The sequence below is a fragment of the Salmo salar genome, chromosome ssa10 (assembly GCF_905237065.1).
Source record: "Salmo salar chromosome ssa10, Ssal_v3.1, whole genome shotgun sequence".
NCBI classification, from domain to species: Eukaryota; Metazoa; Chordata; class Actinopteri; order Salmoniformes; family Salmonidae; genus Salmo; species Salmo salar.
The window spans coordinates 44,474,424-44,495,179 of NC_059451.1; the positions used below are offsets into that span (position 1 = coordinate 44,474,424).

Genomic DNA, 20,756 nt, shown 5'->3' on the forward strand with positions numbered 1-20,756 from the left:
GTGACTAGCATTCCCACCGAACACTGCCGGTGAATTTAATAAATTACTCACGATAAACGTTCACAAAAAGCATAACAATCATTTTAAGAATTATAGATACAGAACTCCTCTATGCACTCGATATGTCCGATTTTAAAATAGCTTTTCGGTGAAAGCACATTTTGCAATATTCTCAGTAGATAGCCCGGCATCACAGGGCTAGCTATTTAGACACCCAGCAAGTTTAGCACTCATCAAAGTCAGATTTACTATAATAAAAATGTTATTACCTTTGCTGTTCTTCGTCAGAATACACTCCCAGGACTTCTACTTCAATAACAAATGTTGGTTTGGTTCAAAATAATCCATAGTTATATCCAAACAGCGGCGTTTTGTTGGTGCGTTCAAGACACTATCCGAAAGGGTAAATAAGGGTGATGAGCATGGCGCAATTCGTGACAAAAAAATTCAAAATATTCCATTACCGTACTTCGAAGCATGTCAACCGCTGTTTAAAATCAATTTTTATGCCATTTTTCTCATAAAAAAGCGATAATATTCCGACCGGGAATCTGCGTTTAGGTAAACAGACGAAAGAAAATAAAGCATTCGGTCGACTCGGGCACGCGCCTAAGCCCATAGTACTCTGATCGGTCACTTGCCAAAAGCGATAATGTGTTTCAGCCAGAGCCTGCCTCGATATCGTTCAGCTTTTTCCCGGGCTCTGAGAGCCTATGGGAGCCGTAGGAAGTGTCACGTTATTGCAAAGATCCTCAGTCTTCAATAAAAAGAGCCAAGATGAAACACAATTTGTCAGACAGGCCACTTCCTGCATGGAATCTTCTCAGGTTTTGGCCTGCCATATGAGTTCTGTTATACTCACAGACACCATTCAAACAGTTTTAGAAACTTTAGGGTGTTTTCTATCCAAAGCCAATAATTATATGCATATTCTAGTTTCTGGGCAGGAGTAGTAACCAGATTAAATCGGGTACGTTTTTTTATTCGGCTGTGTAAATACTGCCCCATATCCCCAACAGGTTAACCCGGAAGCCAGCCTCACCAATGTGTCGGAGGAAACACTGTACAACTGGCGATCGCAGTCAGCGTTCATGCGCCCGGCCCACCAAAAGGAATCGCTAGAGCGCGATGGGACAAGGCCATCCTGGCAAGTCCTCCCCTAACCCAGGCGACGCTGGGCCAATTGTGCGCCACCTCATGGTTCTCCTGGTTGCGGCCGGCTGCGACACAGCCTGGATCTGTAGTGATGCCTCTAGCACTGTGATGCAGTGCCTTAGACCGCTGTGCCACTCGGGAGGCCATTTCACTGACATTTTCAAACTCTCCCTGACCGAGTCTGTAATATCTACGTGTTTCAAGCAGACCACCATACTCCCTGTGCCCAAGAAAGTGAAGGGAACCTGCCTAAATGACTACCGCACCGTAGCACTGACGTTCGTAGCCATGAAGAGCTTTGAAAGGCTGGTCATGTCTCACATCAACGCCATCATCCCAGAAACCCTAGACCCACTCCAATTCGCATACCGCCCTAACAGATCCACAGGTGACGCAATCTCAATCGCACTCCACACTGCCCTTTCCCACCTGGACAAAATGAACACATATATGAGAATGCTGTTTATTGACTACAGCACAGTGTTCAACACCACAGTGCCCACAAAGCTCATCATTAACCTAAGGACCCTGGGACTAAACACCTCCCTCTGTAACTGGATCCTGGATTTCCTGACGGGCTGCCCCCATTTGGTAAGGGTAGGCAACAACACATCTGCCACGGTGATCCTCAACATGGGGGCCCCTCAGGGGTGCATGCTTAGATCCCTCCTGCACTCCCTGTTCACCACGACTGCGTGGCCAAGCACGACTTCAACACCATCAAGTTTGCTGATGACACAACGGTGGTAGGCCTGATCACCGACAACGATGAGACAGCCTATAGGGAGGAGGTCAGAGACCTAGCAGTGTGGTTCCATGACAACAACCTCTCCCTCAACGTGAGCAAGACAAAGGAGATGATCGTGGACTACAGGAAAAGGAGGGCCAAACACGCCACCATTCACATCGACGGGGCTGTAGTGGATCGGGTTGAGTGTTTCAAGTTCCTTGGTGTCCACACCACCAACAAACTATCATGGTCCAAACACACCAAGAAAGTTGTGAAGAGGGCACGACAACGCCTTTTCCCCCTCAGGAGAATGAAAAGATTTGGCATGGATCCCCAGATTTTCTAAAAGTTCTACAGCTGCACTATCGAGAGTATCCTGACCGGTTGCATCACCCCCTGGTTTTCAAAACTGCTCTGCATCCAACCGTAAGGCACAACAAAGGGTAGTGAGTACAGCCCAGTACATCACTGGGGCCAAGCTTCCTGCAATCCAGGACCTATATACTAGGCAGTGTTATGACTTAACGCTGGTCGTAAACTTTCTCTCTCTTGCCTTGCAGTATCAAGGAATGTGCTGTGTGTAGAGAGAAACTCTTGCCTAAGAACTAATTACATTTACATCATTTAGCAGACGCTCTTATCCAGAGCGACTTACAGTAGTGAATGCATACATTTCAATTCATTTCATCCCTTTTTATTTTTTTCCTCGTACTGGCCCCCCGTGGGAATCGAACCCACAACCCCAATCAAAAGATTGGACATTGGAACATTAGTTTTGAAGTCCAAATGTTTGAAATGGTTGGTGGGGATAACAGTAATCATGTCATATCATGTATTATTTTGTGATGTCATTAGGAATGGTATAACAAGATAACTGTAACTCTGAAAGTGTACAGTTGTGGCCAAAAGTTTTGAGAATGACACAAATATTAAGTTCCACAAAGTTTGCTGCTTCAGTGTCTTTTTGTCAGATATTTTTGTCAGATGTTACTATGGAATACTGAAGTATAATTACAAGCATTTCATAAGTGTCAAAGGCTTTTATTGACAATTATATGAAGTTGAAGAGTCAATATTTGCAGTGTTTTCAAGACCTCTGCAATCCGCCCTGGCATGCTGTCAATTAACTTCTGGGCCACATCCTGACTGATGGCAACCCATTCTTGTATATTCAATGCTAGAGTTTGTCAGAATTTGTGGGTTTTTGTTTGTCCACCCGCCTCTTGAGGATTGACCATGAGTTCTCAATGGGATTAAGGTCTGGGGAGTTTCCTGGCACTGGACCCAAAATATCGATGTTTTGTTCCCCGAGCCACTTAGTTATCACTTTTGTCTTATGACAAGGTGCTCTATCATGCTGGAAAAGGCATTGTTCGTCATCAAACTGTTCCTGGATGGTTGGGAGAAGTTGCTCTCGGAAGATGTGTTGGTACCATTCTTTATTCATGGCTGTGTTCTTAGGCAAAATTGTGAGTGAGCCCACTCCCTTGGCTGAGAAGCAACCCCACACATGAATGGTCTCAGGATGCTTTACTGTTGGCATGACACAGGACTGATGGTAGCACTCACCTTGTCTTCTCCGGACAAGCTTTAATCCGGATGCCCCAAACAATCGGAAAGGGGATTCATCAGAGAAAATGACTTTACCCCAGTCCTCAGCAGTCCAATCCCTGTACCTTTTGCAGAATACCAGTCTGTCCCTGATGTTTTTCCTGGAGAGAAGTGGCTTCTTTGCTGCCCTTCTTGACATCAGGTCATCCTCCAAAAGTCTTCGCCTCACTGTGCGTGCAGATGCACTCACACCTGCCTGCTGCCATTCCTGAGCAAGCTCTGTACTGGTGGTGCCCCCATCCCGCAGCTGAATCAACTTTAGGAGACGGTCCTGGTGCTTGCTGGACTTTCTTGGGCGCCCTGAAGCCTTCTTCACAACAATTGAACCGCTCTCCTTGAAGTTCTAGATGATCCGATAAATGGTTGATTTAGGTGCAATCTTACTGGCAGCAATATCCTTGCCTGTGAAGCACTTTTTGTGCAAAGCAATGATGACGGCACGTGTTTCCTTGCAGGTAACCATGGTTGACAGACGAAGAACAATGATTCCAAGCACCACCCTCCTTTTTAAGCTTCCAGTCTGTTAGTCGAACTCAATCAGCATGACAGAGTGATCTCCAGCCTTGTCCTCGTCAACACTCACACCTGTGTTAACGAGAGAATCACTGATATGATGTCAGCTGGTCCTTTTGTGGCAGGGCTGAAATGCAGTGGAAATGTTTTTTTTGTATTCAGTTCATTTGCATGGCAAAGAGGGACTTGCAATTAATTGCATTTCATCTGATCACTCTTCATAACATTCTGGAGTATATGCAAATTGACATCATACAAACTGAGGCAGCAGACTTTGTGAAAATTAATATTTGTGTCATTCTCAAAACTTTTGGCCACGATTGTATATTTTCTTGAATTTGTTCTTGACCTGGAGACCCCTGGTGGCATGTTTGGTGGGGTAAGTATGTACTGTCAGATCTATATGTAAGTTGATTATACAGAAAATGTGGAATTTTCAACACATTAATATTTCTCACAAAAACAAGAATTGGTGCAGTCAATCTCTCTACTTTAAGCCAAGAGAGACCGACATGCATACTGTACCCTCTGTGTACATTGAAGGGCAAGACTATATAGCTTATAGTATACCTCCATGTTAACCGTGGAGGTAGTGGTGCCTGCCTGCTGCCTGAGGGAAGATGTGTGGCTGGTCTCTGGGGAACTGCTGCCTGACAGAAGATGTGTGGCTGGTCTCTGGGGAACTGCTGCCTGACAGAAGATGTGTGGCTGGTCTCTGAGGAACTGCTGCCTGACAGAAGATGTGTGGCTGGTCTCTGAGGAACTGCTGCCTGACAGAAGATGTGTGGCTGGTCTCTGAGGAACTGCTGCCTGACAGAAGATGTATGCCTGGTCTCTGGGAAACTGCTGCCTGACAGAAGATGTGTGGCTGGTCTCTGGGGAACTACTGCCTGACAGAAGATGTGTGGCTGGTCTCTGGGGAACTGCTGCCTGACAGAAAATGTATGGCTGGTCTCTGAGGAACTGCTGCCTGACAGAAGATGTATGGCTGGTCTCTGAGGAACTGCTGCCTGACAGAAGATGTGTGGCTGGTCTCTGGGGAACTGCTGCCTGACAGAAGATGTGTGGACTGTATATAACAGAGGGAGGCAGAGAGAGGCATGCGTTGTTTCACCTCAGCAGCAGGCCACACACACCCACGCTGGATCACTGGTAGCTAAACAGAGCAGCTTTTATGGGATGTTAGAGGAAATCAAAGCACTTCGAGAGAGAGAGAGAGAGAGAGAGAGAGAGAGAGAGAGAGAGAGAGAGAGAGAGAGAGAGAGAGAGACAGAGACAGAGAGAGACAGAGACAGAGAGAGATACAGAGAGAGAGAGAGAGAGACAGACAGACAGACAGACAGACAGACAGACAGACAGACAGACAGAGAGAGAGAGAGAGAGAGAGAGAGAGAGAGAGAGACAGACAGAGAGAGAGAGATGGGGAGGGTAGAGCTGTACATCCAGCACAGAAGCCTCTTCCTCTTCTCTCTCCTCCTCCTCCTTCCCTCTCTCTTACTCTCGCTCTCCTTTTAAGGCCATGCACTGTGGTATGCTTCCCTGTCTGTCTGGGGTGAGATTAAACAATGTTGTTGTATTTACTCAAACTTGTTTGTCTCTGTGCTCACAGATGGGTGATGGGTGGAGGTAGGGTAAAGGCAGAGAGGGTCCCTCCTGCAGCAGAACTAGCCTGCTGACAAACCTCCATTAAGCCACTCTGAAGCCCCACGTCCACATCCTGTAAAACACATCGCTGCCTGAGACAGTTCAGACTGCATTACACACTTTAAACATGCGTGCTGTGTCAGACCAAGTCATGCTGTGCTGAGCCATCGTGTGCTGTGCTATTTCTACACTGCTCCGTCGTCACATTTTGAGGAAAGACAGTGGGTCCCAAAGCATCAGCCCACCAGCTCCAGTCCCCGCAGTGTGCGTCTCTGCTTGGTTGTGAGTGACTCCTAGCTGTTTCCTGCTGTGTCGGCAGGGGTCTGACATTAAACAGCACAGTCCTGCCCTGAGAACTACAGTCTTAACTTAGTTAGCAGTAAACAGACTGGGTATACTTATATTCTGTCTGTTCCTCTTACTGAGAGAAAACACTCTCTGGCAGAATTCCAAATGGCACCCTATTCCCTACAAAGTGCACTTCTTGTTTTAACCAGAGCCCTACTGTACAGTATGTGAGCCCTTGTCAAAAGTAGTGCACTATATAGGGAATAGGATGCCATATGGGACAAATGCATGGAGAGGAGCCATCTAAACTCATCTCCGCTCAAAGAGAGATACAATCGACATGAACAATTTTTTCCTGTCTTTCTTTCTCTCTATCTATCCCTCTCTTTCTACCTCTCTCTCTCTATCTCTCCTTCTCCCTCTCCTCTTAATGCGTCTCGGTCCACAGACGATAATAGGTCTTAAATGAGAAGAAAGCCCTTCCCGGACACAATAACCAGAGATATCGATTAAGACATACGTGAGGATTTCTTGTCTCAAATACACACAATCCTAGTCATAAACATTTGATCGGCCTAGAAAAAACATCTGGGCAGGCTGTGTCCCAAATGGAACCCAATTCCCTCTATAGCGCACTACTTTTCATCAGTGCCCATAGGTCTCGGGTCGAAGGCAATGCACCATATAGGGAATAAGGTGCCATTTGGAGCACACACAGCACAGACAGGCAGCCAGCCAGGCAGGGAGCCAGCCAGCCAGGCAGGCAGGCAGGCAGGCGAGGTGACCTGGCCAGAGCAAAGGAGAGCAGAACTGGGCAGGACACAGAGATGATGAGCTAAGGCTAATGGATTACACAGGAAGAGATGTTCATACATTTACACTTCAGCTCTTAACTTGTTCGCTATTGTAGCCTAAACACAAACACACACACACACACACACACACACACACACACACACACACACACACACACACACACACACACACACACACACACACACACACACACACACACACACACACACACACACACACACACACACACACACACACACACACACACACACCTTCTGCCCCCTTCACTCACAGAGGCTTAATATAATGGTTTATAAGCACACACACAGAGGACAGTGGTTTAAGGGGATTTTGAGTAAAAGTCTACACTGTCAGAGAGGGAGAGTGACCATGTGAGTCAAAGGGACGGAGTGACTGAGGGATTCAAAGTAGGTGACTGGGTGAGAGTCTCTCCAGCACACCTCCAGCCAGCCAGCCAGCCCAGCCAGCCCAGCCAGCCAGCCAGCCAGCCCAGCCAGCCAGCCAGCCAACCCAGCCAGCCTGTGAGTTTCAGCTCTGGGTAGAGTAGAAACACACAAGCCAGTGTTGGTCACTGTACAGCAGCGTTTCCCAAACTCAGTCCTTGGGACCACAAGGGGTGCCTGTTCAGGTTTTTCCCCTAACTCTACACAGCTGATTCAAATAATTAAAGCTTGATGATTAGTTGATTATTTGAATCTGTTGTGTAGCGCTAGGCCAAAAACCAAAACGTGCCCCTTGGGGTCCCAGGGACCGAGTTTGGGAAACGCCACTGTACAGCCTCTACCAGTCAGCTGGGGCCTAGCAGGGAATGTCTTCCTGACCCTTGATCCACTCAAGTATGTGACTAACCAGATAACATGTAGGTATTACTCTGTGTTCTTGTTCCTAGAAGTCTGTTCTCTCTCTTCCTATTTGTGGAACCATGACTGTGCCACTACTGGGGGTGTCCCCATATTCCACTCTGCCCCGTTCCCTATCTTACACTCTGTTGAGGTGACTTCCTCAACACAGTGTAAGACAGATGACTTCCTCAACAGAGTGTAAGACAGATGACTTCCTCAACAGAGTGTAAGACAGGTGACCTCCTCAACAGAGTGTAAGACAGGTGACCTCCTCAACAGAGTGTAAGACAGGTGACTTCCTCAACAGAGTGTAAGACAGGTGACCTCCTCAACAGAGTGTAAGACAGGTGACTTCCTCAACAGAGTGTAAGACAGGTGGCTCACTAGAGCACGGCACAGATCACACACAAGACTAAATAGTCTCACTTCATAGGACACCTCACAGACAGGTTGAGCTCAAAGGCTTTTTCTACTGTGGCATCTACTGTGGCCCCCCAGCCCAACCTCTTTGGGCTGGGGGGCAGTATTTTCACATTCGGATGAAAAGCATGCCCAGAGTAAACTGCCTGCTACTCAGGCCCAGAAGCTAAGATATGCATATTATTAGTAGATTTGGATAGGAAACACTCTGAAGTTTCTAAAACTGTTTGAATGATGTCTGTGAGTATAACAGAACTCATATGGCAGGCGAAAACCTGAGAAAAATCCAACCAGGAAGTGGGAAATCTGAGGTAGGTAGTTTTTCAAGTGATTGCCTATCCAATATACAGTGTAAATTTGGTCAGATTGCACTTCCTAAGGCTTCCACTAGATGTCAACATTCTTTAGAATGTTGTTTCAGGCTTCTACTGTAAAGGGGAGCGAATAAGAGCTGTTTGAACCAGTGGTCTGGCTGAAAGCCTTTAGTTTAGTCACGCGCACGGCTGTGAGCACGAGCTCCGTTCCCTTTCATTTCTAAAGACAAAGGAATTGTCCGGTTGGAATATTATTGAAGATTTATGATAAAAACATCCTAAAGATTGATTCTATACATCGTTTGACATGTTTCTACAAACTGTAATGGAACTTTTTTGACTTTTCATCTGGACTTAGTGCCCGTGCCTTGTGCATTTGGAATAGTGAACTAAACGCGCGAACAAAAAGGAGGTATTTGGACATAAAGATTAACTTTATCGAACAAAACGAACATTTATTGTGGAACTGGGATTCCTGGGAGTGCATTCCGATGAAGATGATCAAAGGTAAGTGAATATTTATAACACTATTTCTGACTTTTGTTGACTCCACAACATGGCGGGTATCTGTATGGCTTGTTTTGGTGGCTGAGCGCTGTACTCAGATTATCGCATGGTGTGCTTTCACCGTAAAGCTTTTTGAAATCTGACACAGCGGTTGCATTAAGGAGAAGTGAATCTATAATCCTATGCATAACCCTTGTATCTTTCATCAAAGTTTGTGTCACGTCCTGACCAGTAAAAGGGGTTATTTGTTATAGTTGTTTGGTCAGGGCGTGGCAGGGGGTGTTTGTTTTGTGTGTTTTGATGTATGTTCTATATTTTATATTTCTATGTTTTTTATTTCTGTGTTTTGGCCTGGTATGGCTCTCAATCAGGGACAGCTGTACTTCGTTGTCGCTGATTGGGAGTCATACTTAGGTAGCCCTTTTTCCACCTGTCTGTGTGGGAAGTTGTCTTTGCGTTGCATGTGTTTGCACGCATAGCTTTTCGTTCGTTGTATTGTTTATTGTTTTGCTGGTTCACGGTTAAAATAAAGAAAGATGAACCCAACTCACGCTGCGCCTTGGTCTACCGTTAACGACGGATGTTACATTATGATGAGTATTTCTGTAAATTGATGTGGCTCTCTGCAAAATCACCAGATGTTTTGTTGGCAAAACATTACTGAACATAACGCGCCAATGTAAACTGAGATTTTTGGATACAAACATGAACTTTATCGAACAAAATATACATGTATTGTGTAACATGAAGTCCTATGAGTGCCATCTGATGAAGATCATCAAAGTTTAGTGATGAATTTTATCTATATTTCTGCTTTTTGTGACTCCTCTCTTTGGCTGGAAAATGGCTGTATGTTTTTTTTGTGACTAGGCGCTGACCTAACACAATTGTATGGTATGCTTTCGCAGTAAAGCCTTTTTGAAATCAGACACTGTGGCTGGATTAACAAGAAGTATATCTTTAAAATGGTGTATAATACTTGTATGTTTGAGGAATGTTAATTATGAGATTTCTGTTGTTTTGAATTTGGTGCCCTGCAATTTCACTGGCTGTTGTCGAGGTGGGACGCTAGCATCCCACATATCCCAGAGAGATTAACAACTCTGTCTCCTCTCCTCATGCCCCTCTGCACTGCTATTTGTCTGTCTAATGAAATGTTCATGCAGTGTTCTGTTACCCAGAGAGAACAAGAACATGCTCATGTACACACAATCTCTCTCCCTCCCTCTCTCTGACCTCTCTCTCACCTCTCTCTCACCCCGTTTCACACTTGTATCTCTCTTTGTTTCTCTCTGTCCTTGACTTTAGTCTCTCAAAGGTCTAACCACTAACTCCTCTCCTTAGCTCTCTCTCTCCTCTCTCTCTCTAGCTCTCTCCTCTCTCTCCAGGCATGGTTCTGTGAGAGGAAAAGCATCAGTGGCAGGTGGCATGCCCAAGGACAGGGCTCGTTTTCCAGTCAATTCGTCTGATCTTTCCCCGTCTCTGTGTGTCCCTGGAGCTCAGGGCTCAGGTGGGCACAGCGGCACACTGCCGCCTCAGCAGCACACCACACAGCAGCAAGGCAGAGGCTCCTCACATATCATGGCACCAGCTGAAACCACCACACTGACTGAGCTACACAGAGATCTGCCACCAGCAAAACCCCTTTACAGCCACAGAGGTTACAGTGGGGTTTCAAAGGCAAAGTTATAATGACATGTTAGAACCTTGCAATTCTTTCTAAGTGCATTTACGCTACAACTCATAACAGCCACTTCAAATGTACACATATTAGATACAGAATGAAAGGGTTTGTGTTACATAACTACAAATACTTTTCCAATGTGCAGCTTTAGTACCATGTCATTCCATTCCTCAACTGTTCTGTGAATGATTGAAATTACAGTTTTCTGATCTTTACAATGTCTAAGGATATCTGTGGGAAAAAGGGTCACAATATGTTGTTTGTACCCCAGTTGTTTCAGTCAGAATGTACATGAACTATAGTGATATCAACGGTCAGTCCCAGCTTCCGAAATATACAATTGTAAAAGAGGATGAACACAGAATCGGACTACAATGATATAAAGAACTACTGATCCCACCAGGGAGAGAGTCTCAATAGCAGCTTCTGAGCCAGTGCCAGAGACAGACAGGCACCGGATAACAGCAGGCCAGCAGCAGGCAGCAAACTCCTGCCTCGCTTTCCACTCTGTCTCTCCCTCCACTCCACAGGCCAGGCTGCTACAGATCAGCAAGCGGCAGTAGGCAACTAAGATTTTTTTCTGCATTGAAAAGTCTTGGGCGGGCCACCAAAGTCCAAACAGTAATATACAGTGTGTGTGTGTATATATATATATATATATATATATATATATATATATATATATTAGTATGTAGAAAAGATAATGGACCAATAATTGTTTTTAATAAGATCATCTTTGAGAACTAACAATCACCAAAATAAAAGCTGAGGTGTCACACCACCTAAACCCCATTTTGATCCAGAAAAAAACTCTGCAGCAGACTTCTGTCGCTCTCTCTACTCCCTCCTTCCTCTCCCTCTCTTTCTCTCACCCTACTATCTGTCTCCCCTCTCTCTCTCTCCCTCCACTCTGTCTCCCTCCACTCTGTGACTCTGTCTCCCTCCACTCTGTGTGTCTCTCTCTGTCTCCCTCCACTCTGTGTGTCTCTCTCTGTCTCCCTCCACTCGGTGTGTCTCTCTCTGTCTCCCTCCACTCGGTGTGTCTCTCTCTGTCTCCCTCCACTCGGTGTGTCTCTCTCTGTCTCCCTCCACTCGGTGTGTGTCTCTGTCTCCCTCCACTCTGTGTGTCTCTGTCTCCCTCCACTCTGTGTGTGTCTCTGTCTCCCTCCACTCTGTGTGTGTCTCTGTCTCCCTCCACTCTGTGTGTGTCTCTGTCTCCCTCCACTCTGTGTGTGTCTCTGTCTCCCTCCACTCTGTGTCTCTCTGTCTCCCTCCACTCTGTGTCTCTCTGTCTCCCTCCACTCTGTGTCTCTCTGTCTCCCTCCACTCTGTGTCTCTCTGTCTCCCTCTACTCTGTCTCTCTCTCTCTGAAGAAATACAACTCAAGAGCTTTGTTCATTCACTGTCCACAGTGTTTAAGTTTGACTGTCTTCAGGGATTATTGAAAAAGAGGCTGTTAGAGACATGAGGGAGAGGAATAGTAGTATGTGTGGATGGAGAGGCTGTTGTAAAAGTAATACAAATACTTATATTTCAATGGAATTGCATAATACAGTATGAAATGTCATACTGTGAATCAGGGACGTCACTAGGCCTATTTTAGGGGGGCTTCTCTGTGATTTCTTTTTTTTCGTCAAACGTTCCATCGCATCTTAACTTCTCTAGGGTCGGTGGGACGAAATCGTCCCACCTACGTAACAGCCAGTGGAATCCTGTGGTGCGTTATTTAAATACCTTAGAAATGCTATTACTTCAATTTCTCAAACATATGACTATTTTACACCATTTTAAAGACAAGACTCTCGTTAATCTAACCACACTGTCCGATTTCAAAAAGGCTTTACAACGAAAGCAAAACATTAGATTATGTCAGCAGAGTACCCAGCCAGAAATAATCAGACACCCATTTTTCAAGCTAGCATATAATGTCACATAAACCCAAACCACAGCTAAATGCAGCACTAACCTTTGATGATCTTCATCAGATGACACACCTAGGACATTATGTTATACAATACATGCATGTTTTGTTCAATCAAGTTCATATTTATATCAAAAACCAGCTTTTTACATTAGCATGTGACGTTCAGAACTAGCATACCCCCCGCAAACTTCCGGTGAATTTACTAAATTACTCACGATAAACGTTCACAAAAAACATAACAATTATTTTAAGAATTATAGATACAGAACTCCTCTATGCACTCGCTATGTCCGATTTTAAAATAGCTTTTCGGTGAAAGCACATTTTGCAATATTCTAAGTAGATAGCCCGGCATCACAGGGCTAGCTATTTAGACACCCACCAAGTTTAGCCCTCACCAAAGTCAGATTTACTATAAGAAAAATGTTATTACCTTTGCTGTTCTTCGTCAGAATGCACTCCCAGGACTTCTACTTCAATAACAAATGTTGGTTTCGTTCAAAATAATCCATAGTTATGTTCAAATATCCTCTGTTTTGTTTGTGTGTTCAAGACACTATCCGAAGTGTAAAGAAGGGTGACGCGCACGACGCATTTCGTGACAAAGAAATTCTAAATATTCCATTACCGTACTTCGAAGCATGTCAACCGCTGTTTACAATCAATTTTTATGCAATTTTTCTCGTAAAAAGCGATAATATTCTAACCGGGAATCTGTGTTTTAGTACAAAGAGAGAGAAAATAAAAACATGGGGTCGCCTCGTGCACGAGCCCCAGTTTGATGGTACTCTGACCGACCACTATCCAAACGCGCTAATGTTTTTCAGCCAGGGGTTGCCTCGACATCATTCAGCTTTTTCCCGGGTTCTGAGAGCCTATGGGAGCCGTAGGAAGTGTCACGTTACAGCAAAGATCCTAAGTTTTCAATAAAAAGAGTCAAGAAGCTCAAGGAATGGTCAGAGAGGGCACTTCCTGTACAGAATCTTCTCAGGTTTTTGCCTGCCATATGAGTTCTGTTATACTCACAGACACCATTCAAACAGTTTTAGAAACTTTAGGGTGTTTTCTATCCAAAGCCAATAATTATATGCATATTCTAGTTTCTGGGCAGTAGTAATAACCAGATTAAATCGGGTACGTTTTTTGGGCGACTAGGACCTGGGGAGGCTGCTGCTGCAGAGGCAGCTGCAAGCGCTAGTTACTGTTAGGCCGAATTGTAGCTAACATTCTGGTTAGTGTTAGCTAGAGGTCGACCGATTATGATTTTTCAACGCCAATACCGATACCTATTATTGGAGGACCAAAAACCCGGTACCGATTAATCGGCCGATTTTTTATTTTTTATTTATTTGTAATAATGACAATTACAACAATACTGAATGAACACTTATTTTAACTTAATATAATACATCAATAAAATCAATTTAGCCTCAAATAAATAATGAAACATGTTCAATTTGGTTTTAATAATGCAAAAACAAAGTGTTGGAGAAGAAAGTAAAATGCAATATGTGCCATGTAAAAAAGCTAACATTTAAGTTCCTTGCTCAGAACATGAGAACATATGAAAGCTGGTGGTTCCTTTTAACATGAGTCTTCAATATTCCCAGGTAAGATGTTTTAGGTTGTAGTTATTATAGGAATTATAGGACTATTTCTCTCTATACGATTTGTATTTTATATACCTTTGACTATTGGATGTTCTTATAGGCACTTTAGTATTGCCAGTGTAACAGTATAGCTTCCGTCCCTCTCCTCGCTCCTACCTGGGCTTGAACCAGGAACACATCGACAAAAGCCACCCTCGAAGCAGCGTTACCCATGTAGAGCAAGGAGAAACAACTACTCCAAGTCTCAGAGCGAGTGACGTTTGAAGCGCTATTAGCGCGCACCGGGATAACTAGCTAGCCATTTCACATCGGTTACACCAGCCTCATCTTGAGAGTTGACAGGCTTGAAGTCATAAACAGTGCAATGCATTGCAAAGGGCTGCTGGCAATTTTGAATTAATGCTTACGAGCCTGCTGCTGCCTACCATCGCTCAGTCAGACTGCTCTATCAAATCATAGACTTAATTATAACATAATAACACACAGAAATACGAGCCTTAGGTCATTAATATGGTCGAATCCGGAAACTATCATTTCGAAAACTAAACGTTATTCCTGTTACATTGCACAACCTTCAATGTTATGTCATAATTACGTAAATTTCTGGCAAATTAGTTCGCAACGAGCCAGGCGGCCCAAACTGTTGCATATACCCTAACTGTGTGCAATGAACGCAAAATGACACAATTTCACCTGGTTAATATTGCCTGCTAACCTGGATTTCTTTTAGCTAAATATGCAGGTTTAAAAATATATACTTCTGTGTATTGATTTTAAGAAAGGCATTGATGTTTATGGTTAGGTACAGTCGTGCAACGATTGTGCTTTTTTCGCAAATGCGCTTTTGTTAAATCATCCCCCGTTTGGCGAGGTCGGCTGTCTTTGTTAGGAAGAAATAGTCTTCACAGTTCGCAACGAGCCAGGCGGCCCAAACTGCTGCATATACCCTGACTCTGTTTGCAAGAGAAGTGACACATTTTCCCTAGTTAAAAGAAATTCATGTTAGCAGGCAATATTAACTAAATATGCAGGTTTAAAAATATATACTTGTGTATCGATTTTAAGAAAGGCATTGATGTTTATGGTTGGAGCAACGTGTACCTAAGCGATTATATGCAACGCAGGACAGGCTAGATAAACTAGTAATATCATCAACCATGTGTAGTTAACTAGTGATTATGATTGATTGATTGTTTTTTATAAGATAAGTTTAATGCTAGCTAGCAACTTACCTTGGCTTCTTACTGCATTCGCGTAAAAGGCAGGCTCCTCGTGGAGGGCAATGTAAAGCAGGTGGTTAGAGTGTTGGACTAGTTAACCGTAAGGTTGCAAGATTGAATTCCTGAGCTGACAAGGTAAAAATCTGTCGTTCTGCCCCTGAACAAGGCAGTTAACTGATAAGAGAATTATCTAATAGAGGTAAATGAATTAATAATCCATCATTAATTAGTAGTTATGTAGCATGGATAATGAATAATCAATGTACTGAATGATTAGTCCCATAAGGTCTAGTAGAAGGTCGGGACAAAATGTGTGTGTGTTTAAGCAGGGAGGTATCCCCAAGGTTTCTCTAATCTCGGGGGGGAAAGGAACGGGCAGCGCTGGATAGTGATTAACGGTTGTGAGAAATCCGGGGAGTGAAACATACATCTAATGTTTGTGTGTGTATATATGTGCGTAAGTAAGGAGGGAACTATAAAATAAAGGTCTGTTATTGGGACTACAGAACGTTCTCATGAATAAAGCCGAATGAACCTTTTGCAGAAAGCTGAGTCCTTGCCTAATTATTTAACCCATTGTCTTACAAACCTTGGGAATTAGTCAAGGCTTATTGATTGTTGATTATTATCATTAAGATATAAAATTCCATTAACATTAACCCACCGTTCCTAGGCCGTCATTGAAAATAAGAATGTGTTCTTAAGTGACTTGCCTAGTTAAATAAAAGTAAAAAAAATAAATAATAATAATAATAATTTTAAATTAAATCGGCCAAATCGGCGTCCAAAAATACCGATTTCCGATTGTTATGTAAACTTGAAATCGGCCCTAATTAATCGGCCATTCCGATTAATCGGTCGACCTCTAGTGTTAGCTACTTCTGTGGCTTGAGACTGCTTGCTAACAGTAAACGGACAGGAAAAGGCTCGGACAGGACGGATTCATGCAGATAGGCTACGATGTGAATTTGTGGTAAGTCAGAACAGATACAGAGAGAGGGGGGAGTATGCCCAGACCCCCCTAAAAGAGGCTTAGTCCCCCTATCCATGAATCTCTAGTTACGTCACTGCTGTGAATGCAACATATTTCCACTTTAAGTTGCCAGTAGTCTTTTCTTCTCAATCAGCTCTGATAATAACAGAGTAATAATTTACGTCATTTAGCAGACGCTCTTATCCAGAGTGATTCACAGTAGTGACTGCATACATTTTCATACTTTTTTTCATACTGGTCCCCCGTGGGAATTGAAGCCACAACCATGGTGTTGCAAGCACCATGCTCTGTAGCACCATGCTCTGAAGCACCATGCTCTGAAGCACCATGCTCTGACATGCTCTGTAGCACCATGCTCTGAAGCACCATTCTCTGAAGCACCATGCTCTGTAGCACCATGCCCTGTAGCACCATGCCCTGTAGCACCATGCCCTGTAGCACCATGCCCTGTAGCACCATGCCCTGTAGCACCATGCCCTGTAGCACCATGCTCTGTAGCACCATGCTCTGTAGCACCATGCTCTGAAGCACCATGCTCTGTAGCACCAGCACTACAACAGTCAGCCAGGCAGCTAGATCTACAACAGTCAGCCAGCTTCTACACCCAGGCTCAGAGTCAGGCATGCTGCACCACTCAGCTCCCTGTCAGCTATTTCAGTCCTCTTAGGGAGCTACTCAGGGAGTAGGATACCCATTATATCAATACTAATAATGACCTCTTCAAAATAATGGATTTGTATGCAGGCTTGCGTTTGTTTGTGCGTGGAGTTTTGTGTATGTTTGTGCATGTGATATTGAGTGCGTGTTGTGTGTGCACGGTGGTGATGAAGAGTGTGTCTTGTTCTTTGAGGGGCAGATTTGACAACATCTGCTATTGACACATGCAGCAGTGCTATCCAGGAGAGGGCTGGGTAAAGAGGGTGACATACACACCACCTGCATGAGTCTCACCTGTTCCAGAGAGGCTCTAAATAATTGAACAGCTTAGCTGACAGCAGGAGGTGAGTGGGTAGTTTGACGCCTCATCCTCCACCATCCCTCCCACCTCACCCCTTAACCCTCCCACCCTGTATTCTGCCCTACTCTCATTTGTTTCTACTTAACCTTTATTTATCCAGGTTAGTCTCACAGAGATGAAATCTCGTTTGTAAGAGAGGACTGGTTAATGGAACAGAAAACCATCTATACAGTGCATTCGGAAAGTATTCAGACCCCTTCCCTTTTTCCACATTTTGTTATGTTACAACCTTATTCTAAAAATGATTTAATAAAAGCATTTCCTCATCATTCTGCACACAATACCCCATAATGACAAAGTGAAAACAGGTTAAGATTTTTTTGCAAATGTATTAAAGATAAAAACATAAATACCTTATTTACATAGGTATTCAAACCCTTTGCTATGAGACTCGAAATTGAGCTCAGGTGCATCCTGTTTCTACTGATCATGCTTGAGATGTTTCTACAACTTGATTGGAGTCCACGTGTGGTAAATTCAATTGATTGGACATGATTTGGAAAGGCACACACCTGTCTATATAAGGTCCCACAGTTGACAGTACATGTCAGAGTAAAAACCAAGCCATGAGGTCGAAGGAAATTGTCCGTAGAGCTCCGAGACAGGATTGTGTCGAGGCACAGATCTGGGGCAAGGTACCAAAAAATGTCTGCAGCATTGAAGGTCCCCAAGAACACAGTGGCCTCCATCATTCTTATATGGAAGAAGTTTGGAACCACCTAGACTCTTCCTAAAGCTGGCCAACTGGCCAAACTGAGCAATTGGCTGAGAAGGGCCTTGGTCGGAGAGGTGACCAAGAACCCTATGGTCACTCTGACAGAGCTCCAGAGTTCCTCTGTGGAGATGGGAGAAACTTCTAGAAGGACAACCATCTCTGCAGCACTCCACCAATCAGGCCTTTATGGTAGAGTGGCTAGACGGAAGTCACTCCTCAGTAAAAGGCACATGACAGTCCACTTGGAGTTTGCCAAAAGGCACCTAAAGGACTCAGACCATGAGAAACAAGATTCTCTGATCTGATGAAACCAACATTGAACTCTTTGGCCTGAATTGGAGAAAGTCACGTCTGGAGGAAACCTGTCACCACCCCTATGATGAAGCATGGTGGTGGCAGCATCATGTTGTGGGGATGTTTTTCAGTGGCAGGGACTGGGAGTCTAGTCAGGATAGAGGGAAAGATGAATGGAGCAAAGTACAGAGAGATCCTGGGTGAAAACCTGCTCAATAGCGCTCAGGACCTCAGACTGGGGTGAAGTTTCCCCTTCCAACAGGACAACGACCCTAAGCCATCAGCCAAGACAATGCAGGAGTGGCTTCGGGACAAGTCTCTGAATGTTGTTGAGTGGTCCAGCCAGAGCCCGGACTTGAACCCAATCGAACATCTCTGGAGAGATGTGAAAATAGCTGTGCAGCAACACTCCCCATCCAACCTGACAGAGCTTGAGAGGAACTGCAGAGAAGAATGGGAGAAACTCCCCAAAGACAGGTGTGCCAAGCTTGTAGCGTCATACCCTACGAAGACTCCAGGCTATAATCACTGCCAACGGTGCTTCAACATAGTACTGAGTAAAGTGTCTGAATACTTATGTAAATGTGATATTTCCATTTTTTATTTATAATACATTTGCAAAAATGTCTAAAACCCTTTTTGCTTTGTATTTGTATTTGCTTTGTCATTATGGGTTATTGTGTGTAGACTGATGAGGGGAAAAAACAATGTAATCAATTTTAGAACACGGCTGTAATGTAACAAAAATGTGGAAAAAGTCAAGGGGTCTGAATACTTTTCGAATGCACTGTATCCTCCATCAACCGCTCAACCTACATCTGCTCTCTCTCAACCAGCTTTTCTGCTATATCTTCTCTCCCTACCTCTCTCCATCCCCTTCCCGTTCATCTGAGGGGTATCAGCAGGGTTATAGATCTGACAGCATCCAACTTGGACAAGGACACCATTACAATGGGGGCTAGTCAGGCTCCTACTATACTGGGGGGAAATGGGCTGGGGGCGAGGATGGGATATGGAGGGGATATGGAAAGGATGGGGGATAGCAGACAAGTTACATAAGCCAGAGATGGTTTTCCATTTCCATCAACCTGGCAGCCTCCTTATGGTGCAGACAGCAGAGTGGATCTGTTTAAAAATGTTGCTCTCCTGTGTGTGTGGATTCTGGGAAAACCCACTTACTCACATGGGAACTGTGGTGCACAGACTGTGTGTGTGTGTGTGTGTGTGTGTGTGTGTGTGTGTGTGTGTGTGTGTGTGTGTGTGTGTGTGTGTGTGTGTTTTAAAATCAATGGTTTGACGGGCAATAAAATTCCCTTATAACTCAATATACTGTATATTGGATAGTTGTAGTATTATGATATGGTCGTACTGCGTAATCAGGAATAACATATTGTAGTGCTCGATTTGGTTGTCATGTCGCAAAATTAAAACCAAATAGCCCATATCAGACAAACTAAAAAGTTTCATGTGAGGTGGAGGTCTACGCAGATAAATAAACGCATAACATTGCCCTTGGCTTCTTCTATTTGCTCAATTGTAAGCTACTGGCAAATATTTGTGTCATTGGTCACATTGTAGAAATTATTAACAAACTCGAGGCCACTGTCTGATATCTTTCCTCGCTACATTGTAACAACAAAATATAACAAGCCCGGTGCGCGTCCATAGTTAAATGCCTTTCAGCATTTACATTGTATAACTGTCTTTGTAGGAATTAGACTAATGATGCATTACAAACTACTATTTAACAGTAATATGGATATCGAATGAGAGTGGCAGGTCGCAGAGCCACGACAATACTCGCAGCAAAATTAACGGATCTCTCAAACAGTTTAAGTTAATTAATTTGGCCCAATATTCGTTTTGGTCCAAATATACTACACATAAGTATAGCAAAGTATTGCATATTAGCACACCTGAAATTATTTTAAACTTCCAGAGAGCCGCAAAAGAGAAGCGCAACAAAACAACTTTCCCTCCATCTGTCAAAATACAGAATAGTGTAGGATACCTGGTTGGTTGAATCTTGTGGAAGGTTTTTAATTAGGATTTTCCTCCTGTTGCTCAGCTCGCGGCGAGTTCTCTCTAGCCTCTTCTCAATTTCCTCCGGTTCCAAATCGGGTAAGTCTCTGAGACTGGTCCCCTTGGATGCTGCGTCCTCATCCTGCCGGCTCTCCGGGCTGTCAGAATCCGGGAAATGTGCACTTTCCTGGTTCAAAGAGTGAACGGTCGGCGGCTGGATGGAGGAAGCTGCCGCCATCTTGAGTAGCTGTGATAGAAAGTGAGTGGAGGCAGTGATAGGTGGGCGTCTGTGTTTTTGTCGCTCCCATCTGAGTGAGAGAGAGCAGAGCAGACGGGAAAGGTACGCACATGAAGCCAGGCCCCGGCGCGCTACTGTAGGCTACCCCGGACGCTTGGCGACCCACACCGTTGACAAAATGTATAAGAGGGCACTAT

At 44.2% G+C, this 20,756-nt stretch overlaps 1 protein-coding gene across 3 annotated transcripts in view; it reads right to left on the bottom strand.

The window, feature by feature from the left end:
- raver2 (ribonucleoprotein, PTB-binding 2) overlaps positions 1-20,680 on the bottom strand; it is a 176,708-nt gene extending 156,028 nt beyond the window's left edge. For all 3 annotated transcript variants that reach the window (XM_014123425.2, XM_014123424.2, XM_014123423.2), the window contains exon 1: positions 20,311-20,680. In XM_014123425.2, coding sequence (XP_013978900.2) covers positions 20,311-20,559 — 249 coding nt within the window. In that variant the 5' untranslated portion in view covers positions 20,560-20,680. The remainder of the gene's footprint in view (positions 1-20,310) is intronic.
- Positions 20,681-20,756: the final 76 nt, after the last annotated feature.